General features: G+C 40.6%; 6 protein-coding genes across 6 annotated transcripts; 4 read left to right on the top strand and 2 right to left on the bottom strand.

The window, feature by feature from the left end:
- Window positions 1-1,102: 1,102 nt before the first annotated feature.
- Window positions 1,103-5,328, top strand: AK88_02162 (uncharacterized protein; the record flags this gene model as incomplete). The annotated part of the gene is made up of 4 exons (XM_012479796.1): window positions 1,103-4,549; window positions 4,681-4,770; window positions 4,967-5,128; window positions 5,269-5,328. The coding sequence occupies 4 exons, from the start codon at window positions 1,103-1,105 to the stop codon at window positions 5,326-5,328; spliced, it is 3,759 nt and encodes a 1,252-aa protein (XP_012335219.1).
- A 477-nt stretch (window positions 5,329-5,805) lies between these two features.
- On the bottom strand, window positions 5,806-8,493 carry AK88_02161 (CMGC/GSK protein kinase; the record flags this gene model as incomplete). Its single annotated transcript, XM_012479795.1, has 12 exons — window positions 5,806-5,866; window positions 6,040-6,081; window positions 6,340-6,422; window positions 6,558-6,600; window positions 6,729-6,770; window positions 6,915-6,984; window positions 7,113-7,131; window positions 7,245-7,345; window positions 7,438-7,483; window positions 7,657-7,732; window positions 8,012-8,203; window positions 8,360-8,493. The coding sequence occupies 12 exons, from the start codon at window positions 8,491-8,493 to the stop codon at window positions 5,806-5,808; spliced, it is 909 nt and encodes a 302-aa protein (XP_012335218.1).
- Window positions 8,494-11,109: 2,616 nt separating this feature from the next.
- Window positions 11,110-15,087, top strand: AK88_02160 (uncharacterized protein; the record flags this gene model as incomplete). The annotated part of the gene is made up of 1 exon (XM_012479794.1): window positions 11,110-15,087. One exon carries the CDS (start codon window positions 11,110-11,112, stop codon window positions 15,085-15,087), a length of 3,978 nt encoding a protein of 1,325 aa, XP_012335217.1.
- Window positions 15,088-16,270: 1,183 nt separating this feature from the next.
- Window positions 16,271-17,413, top strand: AK88_02159 (uncharacterized protein; the record flags this gene model as incomplete). Its single annotated transcript, XM_012479793.1, has 2 exons — window positions 16,271-16,612; window positions 16,919-17,413. The coding sequence occupies 2 exons, from the start codon at window positions 16,271-16,273 to the stop codon at window positions 17,411-17,413; spliced, it is 837 nt and encodes a 278-aa protein (XP_012335216.1).
- A 603-nt stretch (window positions 17,414-18,016) lies between these two features.
- AK88_02158 (uncharacterized protein) lies at window positions 18,017-18,733 on the bottom strand (the record flags this gene model as incomplete). The annotated part of the gene is made up of 4 exons (XM_012479792.1): window positions 18,017-18,064; window positions 18,259-18,327; window positions 18,413-18,474; window positions 18,580-18,733. 4 exons carry the CDS (start codon window positions 18,731-18,733, stop codon window positions 18,017-18,019), a joined length of 333 nt encoding a protein of 110 aa, XP_012335215.1.
- A 1,346-nt stretch (window positions 18,734-20,079) lies between these two features.
- Window positions 20,080-21,684, top strand: AK88_02157 (uncharacterized protein; the record flags this gene model as incomplete). Its single annotated transcript, XM_012479791.1, has 7 exons — window positions 20,080-20,167; window positions 20,296-20,417; window positions 20,564-20,640; window positions 20,789-20,905; window positions 21,075-21,132; window positions 21,268-21,402; window positions 21,559-21,684. 7 exons carry the CDS (start codon window positions 20,080-20,082, stop codon window positions 21,682-21,684), a joined length of 723 nt encoding a protein of 240 aa, XP_012335214.1.
- Window positions 21,685-22,728: the final 1,044 nt, after the last annotated feature.

Genomic DNA, 22,728 nt, shown 5'->3' with positions numbered 1-22,728 from the left:
AAACCCAGCAGGGGGCTCTCTGTGCATCCCCGTTGCCTCTAAAAAAAAAAAAATACTTGTGGCGCATTTCGAGAGCGTCCTCTCCAAAAAAAAAAAAAAAAAAAAAATGCATTCATATAAGTAGCTTCCTGTGAGGAACACTTTTTGAGTCGCCTGCCACGTTTCGACACGGCATGCGTATTAACGAGCATATGGTTACAAGCGGAAGCACAAGCGAATGTTACTTATATCAGCCTGTATGTTCCCGCGCGGCCGAGGGAGAACCTGGAAATCTGTGGCCGCTGCGTAATTTCCCAGCGAGCCTACAACTAGAGCAAAAACCTGCAACCCGTCCCGTAGTATATACATTTTTGCCATTTCGCTATTCCCAGTTGCCACCGAGAGTTGTGCCACCTGCGCTCACCCACGCTTAGCACTTCCCAATTGATGTATAACTCACGTGCGTCGTGTGCGTACGGAACAGTTTTCCCCATTGGCACAGGTGGGAACCAAGTGCTGTGCATCTGAAGACGACAGCAAACGGGGAGAGAAGGAACAAAAAAAATAAACAAAAAAAAGTACGCGCACAATCGGACAAGCTATGCGCAAAGAGCCCGATTGTATAATAAGTCACGCCCGCCTTGACACAGCTTTACCTATTTTTGCCGTCCATTTGGCATATAGCAGCAGCTTTGAACATTTGTGACCCCCCCTGAGTGGTAGTAAATACCAGCGAGCAAAACCACCACATATTTCCATTCAGAAGAGGGAAACAACAGAATAGTATATAATATATATATACATAGGTACGTACGGACTTGAATTATTTTTTCCCATCTTTCGGCCCCATTGACCATTTCGATCGGTGCAGACAGAAGGAAGATTCATCCGAGGGCACGAAAGAATACCCATTGGAGCGAAACGCGTCCATCGTTTTTGCAAGCCGGAGCTACCCATCTCGCATACCTACTTAGCAGCGCACCGATCGACTTCTTCACGCGGGACTCCAGAAAAGGGAAAGTGCTGAAGCGATCGAAAGGGGGCTTTAGAGGAATTCTAGTTGGGGTAGACGCACCGAGGTAAACACATCGCGACGCTGACACCCCCACACCGCATCCACACCATGGACGAGCTGGAGGTGGCCATTCTGTGCCTGTATGGAAATGAGTGTGCGAGGATCAGCAAAGGAGATGCACAGAAGTACTGTGAGAACTTTCAGAACAGCGCCGATAGCTGGAAGTACTGCATTGCCAAATTTCTCGACTCCAAAAGATTAGAGGTGAAGTTTTTTTGCATCCATGTTATAATTGAGAAGCTGAAGACACTCAAGGGGGAAGACCTCCTTTATGTGAAGGATTCTTTATACAATTATTTGGAAAGTAAATACACAACAGCCAATGACGACCCGTGTGTAGTGAACAAAATCATCCAGCTGTACATCTCGTTGATAGAATTTCTTTACCCAAACAACATGAATGATGGGTTCAAGTTCATAATAAATTTGATCATGGTTAACAATGACATGAATGTAAAAAGTTTGTATATCAATTTTTTCCTCAAATTAATGAACATGTTAGATGTAGAATACATGGACAACGTGTATTCTAAAAAAGGCCTTCAGGTAGCCACCAGTTTGAAAGAAGCAATTAAAAATAACGACCTGCCAATTATTATCGAATGCTTATATTTTATAATGAGCATAAACGTGGAAGACATAAGTGCCCTTAGTATCTTTACCCTCTCCAAGTATGTCACCTGGATTGACATCAACTATGTGGTCAACGATAAAATTCTCGCCCACATCTATCAGTGCATTAATGGGCAAAATAACTCCATGACGGAAGCTAGCTTCTCCTTCTTAACCGCACTAGTACGTAAAGGAATGAATCCAGTAAACAAAATTCAATTCATTGAAAATATAAATCTCATTTATGTGTTGCAAAATATTCCAAAAATTCTGGACATGTCTTACGAAATGAACAAAAAAATTATGTTAAAGAAAGGAGAGCTCGTAAATTATATTTGCCTCGAGTTAGTAGAATCCATACACGAAATAAATAAACTCAAGGATTACCCGATGAACAACACAAAGTACAACGAAATATGTGACAAGGGAACGAATATGCTATTCCTGATCTTACCACATGCTTTGGACATATACGCCATTGATGACTTTAACGTGGCGAGCACGGTTGAGAAATTCTTCAGTCTTCTCTTCACCAAATTTAAGACTATAATGGAATCTGCGTCACCTGGGGAAGGGATTAGCGCTCAACAGGGAGCACTTGCAGTGTCGCCAAATGGGTATAAAATCCCACAGGCCAAAATGAACCTCTTTATTAATACCCTGATATGCAGCACGGTTAACAAATTTCAATTCCCACCATATATTGAAGAATTCTACGATGAGGAGGACGAAGATTTTATTACCTTCAACACCTTCAGGGAGAACATAGAAAAACTTTTCCAAAGATTAATCCTCTTTAACAAGCTGAAAGCGATTGAAATTATTAAAAATGCAATTATTTACATGAACGAAAATTTCGACAATTTGAAATGGAATACCATAGAGTCCACTCTGTACGCCTTCTACATCACGACGTCAATTTATACTGAATACAAAGGGAGCACCGTTCAGGCGGGTGCTACTGCAGCCAGGGATGCCACCTCCACAGCAATGTCCACCACGTGTCTAAGCAAAGCAGACACAGGAACAACACACTTGAATGCAAGTGGGAACACGTCCAAAGAGGTACAAGATATGCACAATGGAGAATACAACAACTTGCTCTTTGGCTGTCTCGAGGAGTTATTAAAAAATCGAAAAATTCTCAGCTGCAATAATAGCCTTATAAATATAAACCTTATGGAAATTTTCCAAAGACTGAACCCTTTTTTTATTAAAAATCCACAGTACGTAGAATACTCCCTTCATGTTTTTATTACAAATGGGATTAGGTGCAGTAAAAATAAGGTGGTAAAAAAGTCGGTGCATATTTTTAAAAAATTCTTGAAAGCAAACTCTATTGTCATATGCAACTACATGAAAGATATTTTGCAAATGCTGGAGAGCTTCTTAGAAATCCCATGTGTGTACCAGCGGCTTGGTAATAAAAACCTAACAGGAAGTAACAGTGGCAGTAGTGTCACCTTGGCGGACATGCTATCCCTTGACCAGGACTCGATAAAATCCATGTACAAATATATTTACGCGGATGTGAATTACACCCATGAGGATCAGAACGACATTTATGAAATTGCAGGCTTGCTTCTATTACACTATGATTATAGTAGAGCAAAGAGGACCGCTAAAGGGGATTCCAACGATCAGATGCACCTTATGGAACACCAAGGAATGCAAGGCAGAAGAGGCAACCAGTCCAGCGTAAGCTTTAACCGAATGGGCAGTACGAATAGTGGAAGTGGAGACCCGAAAGATTTAAATAACACGACCCCCTTGCAAACCATCTGCACAGATCTGAACACGAGAAATGAAAAAATCAATGAAGAACTAATCCCAAATTATAAAGACAGAATCTTTTTCTTTAAGGGAATTCTAAATAAACTACTAGAAAATTTAGCCAATATAAAAAATGTATATATAAATTCTTCCAAATCACAGCATGAGATCCTATGTCTAAGTTTCACCTGTAGTGTCGTAATAAGATGTATAGGTGCATTATGCAAAAATGTAAATATTAACATGACGGACGAATTGATAAACGACCTAGACAACACCTTAGGAATTATCATCAGCGAAGCGTTAGAATTGTTTTACAAAAATTACATCATTAGGGATTCTGTCCTCTACACATACCGAATTTTATCCAACCTATTTAAGGAACTTTCCCTCAACTACACCATAAAAATTCTGCCCTACTTCTACAACATATCGTATAACATGATCATGACCAAATTGCAGAAGGGTAGTGGTTCTGGGGAAAGTACTTCTGGTAGTGCGTTAGCATCCTCACAAGGAGCGTTAGGGACTCAAAATCCATTACTTTCTTTCAACATGATGACCCCATCATCACATGCAGCTGTTAGAACTGGTTCACCAAATGAACCCTCGGCTTGCTTTGCCAACTCCCAGGAAGAATTGAAATATCTGTTTAATGAACTTGGCGAATTGAGCGTACTAGTGTGCCACCTAATATCGACCTATAAAGAAAAATCCTATGATACTTTCATTAAGCCATACATACAGAACATTACGCAGATTCACTTAAACATTTGGAAGTGCATAGTTGTGCAGTCGTTGGAAATGCAAAGAGAACAAAACTCTGTACTATCGCCACTTCTCATAATATTGTATAACATATCTTTAAACATCCCATCAGCAATACACAATTTTGTTTCCACCGATTTGATTGCCTTAACACATAAAGAATTTTGCCAAGCTTTTTCGAATGAAGAAATGGTCAAGGCAAAATGCCCAGATGCCATTACCAGTATTTTGCTTGTCTCTTTAAATTATAGCAATACGAGCGATCTGAATATCTGCCTCTATGCAGCTCAGACCTTTTCGAACATGCTGAACAATGCTACCTGTTTGCATAATGCACACGAGGTATGTTTCCATGAATGGGGTTGAACCTACCTTTGACCATGTTCCCTCCTAGTGTACACGCACGCCGTGTTGTGAGAATGTACTTTACACCATTGTGCACATCGAACCCGCTCCCCACTCCCCCCTCTCAGGTGCTGAGCAAATACCCGCTGGTCCAAATCATCGACACGCTCTGCGTAACGCTCAAGTCCCTGGATTATTCGGATCCCAAGAATAAGAGGGTTATACAGGCATGCAAATATTTCCGTCTGGAGCTCGCGCGGTGACGTTTGGAAGCACACACAACAACGCGGCAAATATGTACATGTGTGGAATTGTACCCATGCACGTGCACAATTACGCAATTGTGCTGTTATCCGATTGCACCCCTCCACGCGCGCTCCCCTTTCCACGTCTCCTACCCCTTCCCCACTGCAGATAATCCAAGAGGTGATGAACATCTTCCGACTCTTCTGTGGGTTTAAAGTGAACGCCAATTGTCTCCCCAACAAAATTCTTGAGAGCGCTCAAATATGTTTGCAGAATTCGCTACTTTCAGTCTTCAAGAATAACCGAAACGATATCGGCATCTTGTTACAAGTAAGTGCGGCGAGAGAAAATTGTTCAGCGGAAACGTACGCATATCCTCTTTCACTTAGGTGATAAGCCTATTCATATAAGTACTTACATATGTAATCGTTTTTTTTTTTTTTTTTTTCCTTTTTTTAACCCTCGTGCAGGCCGTGAACGCGAATAATCAGCAGCAGTTCAGACAAATTTTGTCAAATTTTGTTGCATAGGAAAGGAAAGCAAGCCATGCAAGAGCGACGTAACGGTGACAAATAAAGACATACAACGATGGAAACAGTGTGACGCAGAGAAGCAATCAACATCGCCTCTTCGTACCTATAAAGGCGCACGCTCAAAAAAAAAACTAAAAAAATAAAAAAAATTGCGAAGCTTCCGAGTTTGCAAATAAAACCAGAGTGCAATTTTGCCACACTGTCGCATGAGCTGATCATGTAGAAAAAGTTACGAAATTAAAAAAAAAACAAAAAAAAAAAAGTGAAAACTCATTTTATGTATATTTTCACACCTGTTTGGTACATAAATTAGACATTTTTCCTAACTTATAAAATTCTGTACATGTGTATAATACTCCCCCACGTCTATGTCTATACCATGCTTACAACATTTTTTTTCGCACATTTCTTGTACATTTTTTTTTCTTCTTTTTTTCAGTTCCCCTTATTATGCATCCGCATTGTTTATCCTCGTCATGTAGCAAAGTAAGGGTTACTCAAAACTGCGTCAATTTTTAATCTTTCATTTGGATTCCTTAAAATAAGAAAAAAAATATATTGTATATTAAAAAGATTCCCATGGGGGAAAACAAGTCGCAATCATGAGCACTGTTGACGTTACCATCCACCTGTGATGGTGGAAGTGCACCCTATGCCCACAGACACCCACACTATATGCGTGTGCAACGTCACACACACAAAGCTTACCATTTTAAAAGGCCATCTATGATGCCGATTAGTTCCCGTTCACTGCAAAGGGTATTATGAGAAACATGATTTTAACTCACTCAAATGACGGTTAGAAAGCACACATTGTTTGGCAAGGTATGTGGCAAGAAAAAAGCGGCATTGGAGTTGTGTTCTTTTTTTTTTGTGTGTTTCCGTATTGGACTTTGTCCCATTCGTGTAAATACATTTCCGCGCTGTCCAAACTTTTCACATCATGTATTATCAAGGACGGTTATAACAAATTAAATTTGGGGGTGCCTTCCCTTTGGCCATTTTAACCTTTCCTCCAATATGCCTCCCAGGATGGAGCTCCAGGACAGGGGCCGAATGTTCAGTCCGCACAGTTCCTTAATGAGGCGAATCTGAGGAAGTGGGAGTGAGGTGAATTGGCGACGAAAAAACATAACAAGGTTGTGAAGCACAAGACTGCCTAGGTAGCAATGTTTCACGAAGCTGCTGCGGTTGCAAAAGCCACAAACAGAAGAATGCCTCCTTACGTTCCTGTTACTAGTTTGGGCCTTTATACTTTCGTAAAAACTCCTTAAAAGAGAAAAAAATATATATATATTTTTTTTTAAGCGATTATTTCACTTAGAACATATCGATTCGTCTGCTAACTAAACGCCTGTCTCTTTTTCTCAACGGTATACATTCGAGGGGATCCTAACACTTCAATTAAATTTATAATTTGTGAGCATTCTTCGGATATGCTATATTGGAAGAGGGAAGGAAGAAGTGGGTAGGGAGGTCACAGGTTTAATTCAAACTAGTAGTAAATATTCATTATCATGTTTTTAAAAAAAACGAAGACATTTCACAACCCCTCAATCTCGCCCTTCTGCATAAGTACTAACTCGTCTTTTTTGAACTTCCCGGGGAACAGGGGACAGAGATTTATCAGCTCGAAAATTATACACCCCAGGGCTGAACAGAAAAAATAAAATATGAAATAAAGTAAATAAATTGATATACGAATAAAGCGGAGAAATGCACGAAAGATACAAAATGGGTCCCATCTCGTAAGCCAAAATGGAAATTGAATTGTAACTAACACCATAGATCTACATCCGTCTGCAAAGGTAAAAGTGGGTGTCGGGGGGGTGATCAGTACGGGAATGCGCATATACTCATTTTCGAGGGCACAGAAAAAAAAGGAAAATTTAAAATGGAGAATTCAAGCGAACCGTGTAATACATGGAGCCGCATAGCAGCTCAGGGGCCCGGTACCATCTCGAGCATATGTATGGAATCGAGATGATGTTTTGTTCAACTTTTTTGGCTGATCCTTCAGAGTAACAAAAAAAAAAAGGGGGGTTAACTATATTGGGGTCAACAATGGCGGAAAAGCAAAGAATGTGATTCTTCTTTTGTGCTTACCCAAATCACATATTTCTACTTTAAAGGGTGATGAGCCAGTATCGATCTGTAGGAGGAAGAGAAGGGAGGAATGGGGGATGGTTGGAAAAAGAAAATGGGAAGATGCACAGTTCTGTGTCTATTTTGATGGTCAGCCATGGAATCAGCTGTTCCATGTTTTTTTTTTTTGTTTTCAGCTGTGTGGATCACTGCTCGGATCCTATCCTGTGTCGCCATTACCAAAATGTTGTCTGGCTTCAAATCCCTGTGAGCTAAATTGTGCTCGTGTAGGTGCTTGATCCCTTTGCATATTTGGCTGTTAAGGTGACAGTCCAGGGGGAAGCATGTGTGGCCGCAGTTTGGTCAGTTATTTGGCTAGCCGTTTCATTCAAATATGGAACATCTAAACATGTGCCGAAGCGAAGACACGCATGCAAGGGGTCTTCTCATTCGATCTTACTATATGATGATTTTTAAGTCAGACGGGGCAATACGGTCCTTCCTGAGATGAACACAAAAATCAAACCAATTAAATGGCCATCGTTACTTTTTGTGCTGATTTATTTTATTTATTATTTATTTGTTTTGTGCTCACTTGTTTTCCTTCCTTTCCTGCTTCTTACATCGGATATACTTGCCCAGGCTGTACGTCATGTACTTGAAGACAATGTTCTGTATACGAAAGCCCTTCTCCGTCGTGGTGTAAAAAATGGATTTTAAATTTACTATGTTTTCGCTGTGCTGCATCTTCTGTAGCAGGTCGACTTCCCTCGAGACTTTGTTCCTCCTGGTTCAGAGGAGGAAAAAAAAAAGGGGGGGATAGTAGGTTTGTCTGTCGGTGCGCCCACATGTGGGTGCGTGGCAGAGCCGTGACATCGAGCAATGCCCAATAAACGCAGGCATGTTGCTCGCACACAAGGAATACACGGCGCACTGTTCATACCACTTGGGGGATCGCTTAATCGCGACGGGTTCCTGCGTGCACAGGTCAATAGCGTAGTAGACTTTCCCAAAGGTGCCCTTGCCGATGAGTTTCACCAACTTGTACTTGGGCTCTTCCTTCCTGACGCATTCCATTTTGACCCTTTCGGCGAATTTAAGAAATTTCCTTTGTATGCTTATCGGTGTGTACATGTGTGTGTTGGAGTGTACCCACGCGTCTGCGTAATTATTCAAGGCCTTCACACCGCTTCTTATCCGAGCGTGTGCTTGCGTGACATAAGTCGGGATGAGTGTTAATTCGGGTAAAAGGAAAAAAGACATTCAGACAAATAAGACAATTGTGTTGCGGAACGAGTATCACAAAGTGTGGGCGAAAAAGTAGGACAACGGAGAGGTAATCACAAAAAAAAAATTGGAAAAGCTTCTAAAAGCTTCGAAGTGAAATATCAATTCAATCTTGGCCGCTCATTTTACCGTCAACCTTTTGCAAGGTGATAAAAAGACAAATGACAGAACAGGCCATAGGAACAAAGAATGTAGAAACGCACAACAGACAGGCCGAGTGGGATTACCTCATATACAGGTACATAAAAAGGGCGTGAAAAAATTTTTTTTTTTCTCATTTTTATTTTTTTAAAATATATTATTTTGCTACATGAGCAACTCGCGATTTTTTTTTTTTTATCTACACTTTTTTGAGCATATCTTTTGTCCCTACACTTCATAAGTGCGATTTTTTCGGGGGGATCATCACAGCATTGTCTGTGGTACTGTGTATCTTATAAATCCCCTCCTTTGCCTTTTTTTTTTTTTTATTCATCGATTTTGTTAAAATTTAATTGCCAGCGACGCCCCGTTCATGTGCACACTTGTACATTGCCCCGTCCACTGATGCGCATAGCAGTGTTCACGTCAGTTGGGCCGCTACGATGATTGGAAATGGTTTCCTTTTCTTCAATTTTGATATTGTGTAAGGAAAACAAAACTGCCTACATACTTTTCCACCACAACAGAGAGAGAAAAGAACTAGTTATGCCAATTGTATTTCCTTTGGACATCAAATTGATGGTAAACGATACGTTGGACCCCCTCATTTGTTCATCCCAATAGAGTGACACACATATATGTGACAAAAAGAAAGAAAGAAGGAAAAAGGGGAATGTTGAAATTAGTTTCACTCTTACATGTCCCTAATTTCGTATTGGTTCCTTGTTCGCATTAGCAATACGTGGTGACAAATGACTAGGTATTGCCTTTTCCTGCTGTGTAATTTTTTTTTTATGGCCCCGCGTTATGTACTTGTTACATGCAGCGATGCCCAACACAACGAAAAGTACAACGTAATGTACGCTTTTTTTTTCATTTTTTTGCTTAATAGATAAAGAAGTGACTTTTTAACTTCAAATTGTGGACCATGCATGTGTGTCCGGGCTTTCTGCATACACGCTCGACAAAAATTTCAAAGAAAAAAAAATGAAAACAAAGAAAAAAAGAAAAATATTTGTGTGAAACGCAAAGAAAACATTTTTACCATAGTACGTGAAAGAAAAAATAGCAAATGACAAATGACACATTGTAAGTGAAAGTAAAAAAAATATATTTTCACATTGACACTTTTGTATTTTCAAATGCTGTAAAACGTTCGTTTAGCGTTTTGTTTTACCATTTTGATGTTTTCCTGTTTTGTGCCACTTTTTGACTTTTCCTTTTTTAACTGTTTTTTAGCTATTTTTTTTTTTTTTCCCCCACCTGATCGTTAAAAAAATTATGAACAGTCAGAATATTTTCACATTTTAAGCTATTTTCCCTCTTTTTCTGTCGTTCTTTTTTTTTTTTTTTTTACTCACCACATTAACGTGTACTTGTTACATCCCACAATTTTTGTAAATTATTTACACGCGCACACGAAGCATAGGTAAAGGAATGAACCAAAACACATAGTGAACGATTTTGTGTCCAGAGTATTCTCCCCACTTGTGTGTATGTATCCCCTGTGGGCAAGGGTGTAATAAGAGCGACAATTTCAACTGTACCTATAGCGCGCACACCCATACAGATATGTACCGGCGTGTCTTTCCACGTCTGTATGTCCTCATGTGCGCTGGTAGATGTACTTATGTACACGGATAATCCAACCTGTGTGCACCCATGAGAAAACCACTCGAATGAAACAATGTGAGGAGAATCGACCCCGTCCTAGTTTAATGTCAGACGCACGTCTCCATGTAATCGACGAGAACACGTGAAAGTGCATGACAGCATAAGTGCCATTCAGGTGCAAGTGACAACTAATCAAATCATGTGTCCCATATGGAGAGGAAAAAAAAAAAAAAAAAAGTCGTGCACATTCGTGTATACATATAAACATTCATGTGTGCCCACCTGCTGACAGTTATGCCGCTGAGTCAAACACTACGAAAATAGGCAGGGGGACAAATTGTAACCGTAAAATGGTGCTAGGTTGACAAATTACCTATCATCGAGCGGTACAAAATGTAAAAAAAAAAAAAAAGAAAGAACAAGTACAGTAGGAGTAAATAGAAAGAAAGGTCACTTCATTCAATTTCGCCCTATGAAGCAGTTGGGAGCGCACAGCAATTTGTGCAGGGAATTTTTTTAATTGTGTGCAAGGGCAATCAGGGCTCGATTGTCACACCCTGGAGCAGTAGCAAAACTGCGTGGCTACATAGAGACGTAACTGTCACCCCGCTGTGCATATCGTCGGCGCTTCTCTCCCCGTGCGTGCCCAAAATGAGAGTAGAAGAATACAGACACCAGGTTGGGGGGCACTGCAAACTGATAAAACCGAAGGACTCATCGAAAGTGTACAAACCGCTTATAGAAAATGAATACATTTTCTATAAGAAGTTGGCGAACTTTGGAGCGTCTTCCGCGGAGTCGGGGCCATTACACATTTTGAAAAAATTCATCCCCAAGTTTTATGGAGTGACTGAAATCGTCGTTGAGTATTCCTCCTCGTCCGAGACGGAGGACAACCTAGTTAACAAAAAGAACACGCGAAATGAACGGAGTGGTAGTAAGGGTCGAAAATATTTCAGTTTGGAAGGGCGCGATGGGAGAAACGAACTGGAGGACCAACGGTTAAACCAAGTGCCCAACGAACCGGTAGCCAAACCACCTCACGGCGAGCCCGAAAAAGGAGAAAAGGACGCGGAAAGTGACAAGTGCGCCAAGGGGAAGAAGCGAAAGAAATACATCGCGCACATCGTCTTGGAAGATCTCGTATACGGATTTAAGCGACCATGTGTGCTGGACATCAAAATGGGAAAAAGACAAAGAAAAATAGGTGCGTCTTTAGAAAAAAGAAAAAGACAAGTAGAAAAAAGTTTTAGAACAACTAGCCATTCTCTAGGATTTAGATTATGCGGTTGCCAACATTACAACAAAATAAATGACAAATTATTTTATAAAGATAAATATTGGGGTAGAAATTTAACAAAGGAAAATATCCCATGGGCAATTCGAAATTGGTTTTGGAATGGTGTCTTACTGTACGACGAATTGATTCCATTACTGCTAGAAAAATTACATCGATTTTTTAATTGCATAATGGAGTTACGACACTATCGATTTTGGTCGTCTTCCCTTCTGTGGGTTTTTGATGGCGGACTGAATGACGAAAAAGCGAGATCAAATTCGCTAGACATACGAATGATAGATTTTGCCAATACCATTTATTTACAAGATAACCCATCTGTGGATGATGAATATATCTTTGGTCTTAAAAACTTAATTCATTCCATGCAGATCCTAAACAACACCATTCAGGGAATGAATTTTTTGCCCCATGAAATTAGTACTTGTTTCTATTCTGAAAATTGTAAACCCAGGGAAAATTCCTGTCGTCCCATTCTTCAGAAATCCAACTCAGCCGCTTTGGAGGAAAAATTAAAAAAAAAGAAAAAAAATCTGTACGTAAATTTTGAATTTTTAAAAAGTACCAAAGCGAGGCGCAAAAGTAGTAATGTTTTTTCAAGTCACGTGGCAGGGTCGTTGGAAACCCAGCTAGCAGATGGATCACCAAAAGGGATAAGTGATGACGGATTAGCATTTCAACACCTTAACAAATTTATGGGGAAGAAAAAAAAAAAAAAAATCTGGAATCAAGTTCAGTACTTTAGTAACTCCGATTCACCCATCGGGCACCAAATGATCCTTTCTGCATGTAGCACCCCAGTGGCAAGATTTCACAACAGAGAGGTGTGCTTGAGTGGTTGGTTAGATGAGACGCTTCCTATGAATGTAGCCCACAGAACTAGGGGAAGTCCCCATTTCAATATCCCCCCCATACCTGTTACCAGCGTGGACCACACGGATGATGGTCCAGCTGCAGCCAAATATTCGCATGGAAGCGATTTTCAGGAACAGGCGAATATAATCACTTTTAGCGAAAGTGCAAACGGACTCGTGGGAAATGATGTTCTAGCGTTAGAAGCACTTCAAATAGACCACAACATAACGAGTGACCACCACTCGGAAATTCCCTCAAAGGGGAAGGAACCCGTTGCCCCAATACATTTGGTCGAGCATTCCAAACAGGCTCACTCCACAGATGAATACGAACTTGTAGACCTACCGAAAAAGACAACTAACACAACTAAACAGAATGACACTTCAGAACAAGTGCCAACGGATAACCCCATCGATGAGGCAAAAATCGTACGATTCGAATCGGTGCATATAGAGTGTGATAATGCGATAACGACTAAGCATGAAACAGATCGGAGGAATCGCCAGACAGGGGGAAGCATAAACGACATGGAACAGGTACAAACAAATTCCTCTTGGAAAAGTAAAAATAAAAATTGCCATCCCGTAAATCACGTCGAAGAAGAAGAAGCAACAAATGGAGAAACCGAAAAGGGAAAATTTTCGCTAACTCAGGATTGCCAAAATTTTGTGAACAAGTCAGATGAAAAACGATCGAACATCAATGCGCAGCTTCTTAAAACTCGTGAAAACGTTTCTTCCATGTTGGGAAATGCAGATTTATTTGGAAGGGGTAACTCAGAGGAGTGGCACGAGAACAATCTGTATGAACAAGTCATACAAGGAGTTATAGCGAAGACGTTAAAAGTTGCCTCCATGTGTAGCCGAAGGGACAAAACTGCCTCTCCTTACATTGTGAATAAGACTCCTGTAAATGGGAACTTCATGAACAGGATCGAAGATGAAAGGGAAGACGATGGATGGCGCAAGGAGGGTAAGCCAACAAGACACGAAAATGTCTTTACAAATTTTTGTGAGTCAAGGGCGAAAGGTAGACCTTACAAGCACGAGTATATTGTCTCAAGTGAAGCGAATAGAAATGATGTTGCGCAGAATGGGGATGAAAGGACAGATAGGACGGGAAGCTACCCGAAGGGAAGCGACGCGGGGATGGAGATAATGCAGGAACGCAGAATCGAAAACAATAATGAGCAGCAAGACAGGAAAAACATCAGGCAAAACTTGGGGGAGACAGGATCCCACATTCAGGCGTACACGCAAGGGGACTTAAAGCACACCATGCTCAAAAAAAGGGAGCATCCTATTGGAAGCGTACTGCGGCCCAAATTCCCAAGCGCTTCGTTGATGAGTGAATCACAATGGAATCTTCTAAACAGAAACATAAACCTCAAAGTGTTCATCAATCATATGATTAAGAAAGAAATTGAAGAAAAGAAGAAGGCACAGGAGTATCTGTACCTTTTAGTGAAAGGAAGAAAGGAACTGGACCTGCGAGCCCTACGCAGGGAACACGTCTCCGATAGCAACAAGGACGCAGTGGGATTGTCGTGTACGGAGCAAAAGGGGCACACACAAGGCAAAGTAGGTAGAACGAGCGCAGCCACCGGACGTGGAAAGAACGAAGCCAATGACCCCCCCTCAGAAACAGCAAGAAGCGAACTGCCCCCCATACATAACCCTTATCTCTCACAAAAAAGACTCAGCTATAGTTACAGTCACCGTAACACCCACAGTCACTCCCACAATTGCAGCCACAGCTACAGCTCAGACTCGGGCCTGATTTACAATAGAAGTCTGCTAGTGGGGGGCCTGGAGAAGATGCTAAAAAAGGAAGCGGGAATTATCAACAAGAGGTGCAGTTCCTGCACAGATATAACCTTGAGAATAAAAAAAGGAAAAAATAAGAAAAAAAAAAAAAAATATATAAAAAAAAAACTTTTTAAAAGAATTAAATTATTATCGGCTATGAGAAATAACATAATGAAATCAAGCCCAAAATTAATTTTCTCCAATTATACGGTTCCTAATCAACATTGTGAGGCACGTTCCATTGATTACTCACTAAAGAGCGATTCCATTAGCAGAATTACAGATGATTTTAACGTCTTCACCCCGGAGCATAGGAGCAACCGATACGTTCACTCCGTCATCAGCCAGAGACACAACACACACATCAATCGCGCAACAAATAAGCAAACGGCCTATAACACATGCCGGGAGAAGAACCTGATTGTACCCCTAATAGACAACAATGCGAGGGAGAAGTACCTTCGAAGGTCCATGTCCGAACCCAACTTGTACAAATTTGGATACTTGAGATGCATCCCTAACGATTTTAATGACACCAAAATTAATTACAACAGTTTGGTGGCAAGCAGGTTGGATAAGATGAGTAGGATTCCCATTTACAACCAGATATATGGATTTACGTCAAACTCGAGTGACATGGATTCGTCCGATGTATCATGCGACTACTAATTTTGCTGCTGCATGGGGGGAGGTGGGCGGAAAGTTTGTTCTCCCAAAACCCCTATATAAATGACTGGGCATCCCCACTTCGTACAAATATTTGCTCGCCATGTTATAATAAAATTCAGCATGCTCGCGTTGCAACGGCCCCCCTTTTTTTGCGTACTTTTTTGTAGTCTAATTGGGGATCCTTGCCAAACTTTGCAATTTTTTTTTTGCAACGCCTTGCCAAGTTCATTTCACGCAATTTTTTTTTTAATTTTTTCATGTTACGTTCGTTCCCTTGGCTTCTCGCTTTTTTGTTGTAATTCATTTTAATAATGATTAACAAAAACAGACCTGGTAAGCAAAAAACTGTCTAAGCGGGAACATTACGCACAAAAGTGAATAAGAATTCTTGCCTCGCCTGCCCTTTTTCTTTCTTTTTTTTAGCATCACTACGCGCGTGTGCAAGCGGGGTACGTATGTTCTTGAGTCCCCACTTCATGACGCCCTCATTTAGCAAATTATTCTCCTAGTGGGGATAGCATTCCTTTTTCGTGCACACCCGTGAACTCCCTGTCTCACATTTTTAGCGCCCGGTTGGAAGAACAATTTTACGACAGCTGCGTTTCTGCGCAAGCTTCCCAAATGCTGCAAAAAACGCAACTGTCGTAAAATTCTTCCTCCCACGGACAAATGCGCGCGCGCTTTGGGCGCTATACAAATTCGTTTCTATTAATGCACCTGCTTATTTCCATCTGCATGTTTAGCCTTCTGCCCATTCGAACGGTCAATTTTTCCACTACATTGGCACAGTGACCCCCACACTGGCCTATATTGTTGGTCAATTTTTTTTTCGCATTTTAGCTGATTTCATTTTGCTGCTCGATCATTTCTGCATTCTGTGTACCATTTTTTTTTTTTTTTTTTTTTTTTCCCTTACCATGCGCACTTTTGCGTGTACATAATTGCATCAACATGTGCACGCTTCACGAATACCGAGAGTAACATTTCAACGGTTTTTTCCCCCTCTGCCGGTAAACTGCTAATTTTGCGCATTTTGACATTCGGAAATTAATTGTGAAGCGGCAGACACGTTTATACGCACGGCTAACGATGAATGCGTTGGCCGGAGCACACTCGGCAGTTAGTACGCGAGAGGAATTGCCGCACATTGATTTGCTCTTACTGTTAGGTACCCTCCACACACATGCTCAGCCCTTCATGTGAACACGCCCCCCCAACCACCAACTCGCACGGCAAGGAACGGAACGGCTACAAGACCTCTAACTCAAAATGCATGGTTGCACAGAAGAACCAAAGTAATATGTATGAACAGAAATACATTCCTTCACAACTGGAGGGAAATGAAATATTTCCATGTTTTACGAAAATGTTTTATTTTATTTTATTTCTATATTTTTTTTTCATGTTGTATCGTCTTTTTAGTTTAAAGGATCCAACGAAAAAAAAATTCATCATTTTTGGATTACCGTTCTCTGGAAAAACTTCCATAATTTACTTCTTCAAGTTGGGCTACCTCATAACAACGGTAAGCACACCTTCACGAAATGGCAGCGGCGCGCACACAGGTCTTCCCCTCCTCGGCATGTGACAACGATCACGTAGTATCCTCCATGTAGAGGTTTTGTAGCTTCTCCAAGTTGTACAAAAAATTGTACAGAGCGGAGAAAAGCATACAGACGGGAGATGCACATAATTTTTTTGCCATGTGGCCAATGGAAACAAAATTAACTACTTGACTGCTCGGAAAAGCGCATTCCCAGACGGCTGTAAGGGTGCTCTGCGAATGTGCGCTTTTACTATGACCTCACGGAAAACCCACTCCTGCCCTCAGGTGAGAACGCTCTTCATCAACGAAGAAAGTTTCAGCGTGAAGATCCAAAAGGACAAAAACAGACTGGGCGAACAGAATTATGAAGTGACCTTCTTCGAGGTAGGAACAGATTGCTCATACAGCTTAATAAAAGAATATGCGGACGTTTCAAATGACGTGATCTACATTGTCGACAGTGCACACAAAAGTGCCCTAAGTGAGGCCAGAGAAGAATTCATCAGAATCATATATGACTTTCGATTTGTATATAGAAAATGTAAATTCTTAATTTTTATGAATAAGCAAGATGCTAATGGCTGCCTCCCCTCAGAGGAAATTATAAATTATTTCGCCCTTCCAAAGGAGTTGCGCTTCAGGTGTAAATTCTTTGCCTGTAGCACCTTATCTGGGCAGGGACTAAAAGAGGGCCTAGAATGGCTGGTGAACACGAACGTTTTTGTTGACAAAAATAATGATGCCGTTGAAAGGAGTGGGGGAACATTTTACAACTACTAGTCCACTTGGAGGTTCATATTTTTTTTTTGTTTTTTTTTTTTTTTTGCACACGGTAAACGGTCGAACAGGGAATAAAGTAAAAAAAAAAATAACATTTTTTTTAATTTTTCTGTACGTTTGATGAATGCACATTTTTTAGCAGACAGCAAGACGTTCCTCATATTGCTGCCTGCACGTTCTCAAGTACCTCCGTTTGTATAAACATACATAAATATACTAAATATATTTCTTGATAATCACTAGCTTTCGTAATACTTTCCCTTTTATGTATAAAATATTTCATAAGTTTACCTGCGTACCAATTTGTTTTTTTTTTGTTGTGTCATTCCTTACGCGTGTCGTTCCATTCTTTCATGTAACACCCGGTCATGTGCTTCCACATTTTTATTTCTTTTAAGTACTAAATCGCCATATGTGTTACATTTTTTCTCCCTTTGGAAATAACAATTTAAATTTGTTCAAAAAAAAAAAAAATAAAATGAAATAAAATAAAAGGCGTATCTCTCAATTGTGACGATGTCGATTGGGGACAGACACAGATGATGAACAACGGTACAAAATACAAGACAGGCACAAGTGCCAAACATGGGAAACTTTCCCCTTTTAAAATATATTTAAGTGAAGAGTCCTTTCCCCTATAATGTCGTTAAGCTGGGAGGGGAGAGACAAATGGGTGTGCACATAAAATGTTGAATAGAACAACATGTAAGAGGAGACAATAAGATAAAAATTTTTAATGAGGAATAAAATTCCCTCAATTTATTTCCTTCCCCTCATTTGTCCTTCTTCACCATCCACGTTTTTCTCCAACTCATTTTATGTTTTCATTTTTAAAATTAAATTACCTGGTCAAGCTCTTCCAAAATGTTCTGATCACTTTCGCCCACATCTTTGTGGTACCTTTCGGCTAGCCTCTGCAAAAAAATATAAAATAAACAAATTCGCTTAATTCTTAACGGGTGAAGAAAAAAAATGTGCACTCCTTTTTAATTTATATACTTTTAAAGAATTTTCGGAATATTCTTTTTGCACTTCATCCTTGATGTCCTTCACTTCGTATTCTTGCGCAGTGGGCAAAAGACAAAAATGTGAACAATTTTGGCAACAGCGAAGAGTCACACGAGGAAAATGTAAATATTATGATTTACACAAAAAGTCAATTTCACCTTCACTCATTTTATCCCCAGGAATGGCATTCACAGAGTGAGAATTTAAAGGCTGCGGAAAGGTAAAGTACAACAGAACATTTTTTCCTTGTATGCTTCTAAAAACGACGGAGCTGCGGCGTAGAACTAACCTTATATATGTCCAGTACATCATAGGGCAGTTGCGCGTACGTTCTACACACAAACGCGAGCAAGAGGAAAAGAACGAAGCGTCCCATGTTGGACAAAACAAAAGGGAAAGAATGGGTCACGCGGTTCGAGGTAAGCATGGGAGCAACAGACAAAATGGACGTAATGAGGCAAAAATATGTGTTTTTACCCTTTGGAGGACGATAAACATTTAAGCAAAACAATCATTTCCATTGGGTGTAAAAATAACAAAAATAAAAAAGATTTAATTTGGTGAAGCTTTTTTCTTTTTACAGCAGTGGCTAGCCATTATGTCCCTTTTTTTTTTTTTTTTTTTTTTTTTGCCGTTTCTTCGCTGTAAACCCAAAATGTACCCCTTTGTACATGCTTCCTTTTTATGGGGATGTTAACTCCTGTGTGTAAATACAACAGACAGAAATACACGTCTATGAAGGTTCCTCCATGTGTGGGCTGGATAAAACGGCAGACGGGCGTTAACTATATATATATGCACGCAGACAGCGAAGCGTATACTTGCCTTTCATGAACTCCACAGCTACAGTCAGACATGCGCTCAGGGCATACCTAATAAACACCCATGTGGCGTTGCCGTGGGGAAAGGAAATACAAGATGGTGTAAACCTGCTTGTCTCTACAAACACTCGTAATTACCTCCACGTTGTAAATTAGTTTACAACCTTCTTCGGATTTAGTGAACTGGTTTGTTAAGCTGTTTTTTTTTTTTTTTTTCCCCATTTATTGGCTCACTCAACATGCGCGACCATAACATCACTGCGCACAAACGAAGCCATTCAAAATGGAATTGCTACAGTGCGGTTTAAGTATACCTGGTGATAATTGTAAAATGATTTTCCATCCCATGGTTACTCACTCATGAACATGTTACATGCGTAACCGTGTGTGCACATATGCTTGCTTTTGTCCAGCACAAAGAAAAAAATACGTATGTTCGTGCATATAACACACGCGTGCAGAGCATACGCATGCCCATCCATTCAAATGTCTGGAGTGACGAATGCGCCTTGTCCTATACCCATGCCGAATAAATTACTTAAAAGGGGAGAGATTTTTAAAACGCAATTTCCTATCTTTGAAATGAAGCAGGTATGCACATTGTAAGTGAACAGGTTTTCCACTACAGTCATTCCCACACCGAAACAAATAGACCTTAGGAAAAAATATATTTATGTACCTATGTATATATATATATATATAAAACAAAGTAAAGCACGTTTGCATTCCCCATTTTTGCGAGGAGAATTACTTCCCTTACGTGCGTCCAACTTCTTCCCCGTCTCGCGCAACACCGCTAATAATACCATTGGAATACAAAACAAAAAATGATTAAAAATGAATAAAAATGAGGTGAACAACTTTTTGTGCCAGTTTGACTTCTCCGCCATGGAGGAGTTAGACCCATCATTAGGTAACGTCAAAAGTGAGCAGCCGAGGAAAAGTCTTCCAGATGTTCTTTTTTTCAGTCTACTTAACACCTAGTACAAGCTAACACTACACCGCACTCATGCTACACGAGCCTACCCCTTCACATGCGCTCGCCCTTTACAGCGGACGGCTATACAGCTTGTTACAAAAAAGAAGTCCCATTCGAGATAAAGATGGAACAGACGAACGACGGGCCGCAGGAAATAGGTTCACTGGAAGTTATAACGGTGAAACTGTTGGTGTTGGTAGGGCAGAGGGCTTGACACCGCACGCATGATCTTGCACATGAGCGATGTTTCCATCAGTGTAGATTAAAACCTACATTTAGTGCGCCACCTTATCCTGTGAACGTAGCTACAGAAGTGTTATTTTTGTCCACACCACCTTGCAGGGGGAAGAATCAAATGCCAAGCGCATCAAGATAGAGCTAACCTGCGAAGCGGACCTGTTTTTTCACTTTACGCAAACGTAATGAATGAGGCGCGGTGATATCGTAAGGGGACACTCCGCTGCGTTTTTTCGAAAAGGGAATTTACCTACCCCTGTCTGCCTGTCTGCTTATCTTGTCCATGTTACCCCCTTTTTTTTTTAACGTCCTATTTGCCCTCCCTTACAGAGTAGACGAACGCTCGTTTGAGGCCATGCAGGCCAGCCAAAAACTTATGATTAATTTTTCGGAATATTTGGAAGTTTTAATAAAAATGTTCAACTCCTGTGTAGGGGACCCGCGCAGGTGCAGATGGATTACACCCCGTTCAGCACGTCTTTTTGTTTTTTATATATATAATTTCGTTATGCATACCAAGCAGTAAAAATGTTTCACCCTGCGTTGTGGCACCTTACATGACTTGGTATTCTGACCTGTGAGTATGTTTTTTTTTTTTTTTCATTTTTTCTCTCAGGTTTTTGGCTGTTCTCACTGTGAAGCAAAATGGAAAAGCTCGGCTGGATTTCATCAAGGTGAAAAAAAGGACAGAATGGGATTTCTGCACGGAATACGCTCTTCGATGCAGTGCCTGTTCCTTTTTAAAGCATATTTGTGTTTTTGTGCAGTTAGCTGATTCTTTTTTTTTTTTTTTTTTTTTTTTTGTGAAGAACGTCGAATATAAGTTCATCGATCTGCTGGTGTGCGAGCTTGTCCAGTCCTCCGAGGAAACCATAAAAGAGAGCATTTCCTACAGGTACAATGCCATCAAGTCAAAAAATTCCATAATGTACAAAAGGTTGCAAGTAGGTGAATACGAGGGAAAATGACCCCAAGGAAAGGGGGAAACAATAATAAGAGTATATATCCGGGATTTATATACTATAAGGCGCATTTCATACGTGATTTGTACGCTCCCTTTAATGACACCTCACGCCGTTTTCACTCCACCAATTGTGCAGGATATAAATCTGTTAATCAAGTCGAAAAACCCGTCCCTCCTAATGCAACTCCAAAAAACGGTAAATAAACAAATGGAACTTAGGAAGAACAGACACTACATCAGAAGTATATATAACTCGACTTGAGCAAGGGACCATTCCGCCTCTACAGAGAAAGAGATGCCAATATGTGTGCATATTCGGATGAAAACCCCACTTTACATTATCGGTCCGTAAGGCACATCATTAGGCCTAGTAGGCTATTTACAATTAAAGCGGCAACTCAGACAAGAAGCTCCATGTGGTGTGGGTAGTGGGAACTCTATTTCACCTTTCTTGTGCACTCCACCAATTACACCTTTAAATGAACTTCCACGTGGAACCATCTTAAGCCCTTCTTTTTTCATGTAATCCGTTATTAGTGCCTTTTTTTTTTCTTTTGTGCACAAAACAGCAGTGCCTCAAATGGGCACCAATTGATGCTCGTTAAATGGAAGACCACACACCCATGGGAACTTCGACCTGGTTTTTGCGAATGAAGGTGGATGTGTACGTCCGCGCAAAGGTGTTATGCCCCATAGGTACAAAACTAATTTCTAAGGTATAAAATACTGTGTGGTAAAGAAAGTTCTTACCAATATGGGTGAAGGGGGGACGAATAAAAACATCCGAAAGTAGTCCTCACTTTATCTGTCACATGAGGACAGACTCATTATCTGGGAACAGGAGTTGTCACTGTTGTGTCCTGCACAATGTCTCATGGGGGAAATTGCACATTCGCGTAGAAAATGCCCACTAGGGTAGTCGAGTTGGACTCATTTCTTACAACACATGTGGAACGTACCATGTGGAGCAGCCCGCCGCGGGGGGTTGCATTTTCCCCGTTTCGTCATTCCACCCCCAATAGGTCATTATTTTTTTTTTTTCAGTGTTTACCTCCTTCGCTTTTCCTACGCTCATGAAGTGTATCCCTTTTTACGTTTGGTGAGGCGACCATGTGAGCCCAATTTTTATGCCAACAATGGATGCCTTATCACCATGGAAAAGGGGGCATTATTTTATATGCCTGCACAACGCGAGTGCGTTGTGGTAAGTTATATGTAGAGAGTTAGACTTATCAAAATGGGCAGCCAGGTGTGGCAATAGCTATGCTAGCGCAAAAAAAAAAAAAAAAAAAAAAAAAAAAAAAAA

Source organism: Plasmodium fragile (genome assembly GCF_000956335.1).
Source record: "Plasmodium fragile strain nilgiri unplaced genomic scaffold supercont1.20, whole genome shotgun sequence".
NCBI classification, from domain to species: domain Eukaryota; phylum Apicomplexa; class Aconoidasida; order Haemosporida; family Plasmodiidae; genus Plasmodium; species Plasmodium fragile.
This window is presented reverse-complemented; position numbering and strand designations above follow the sequence as displayed.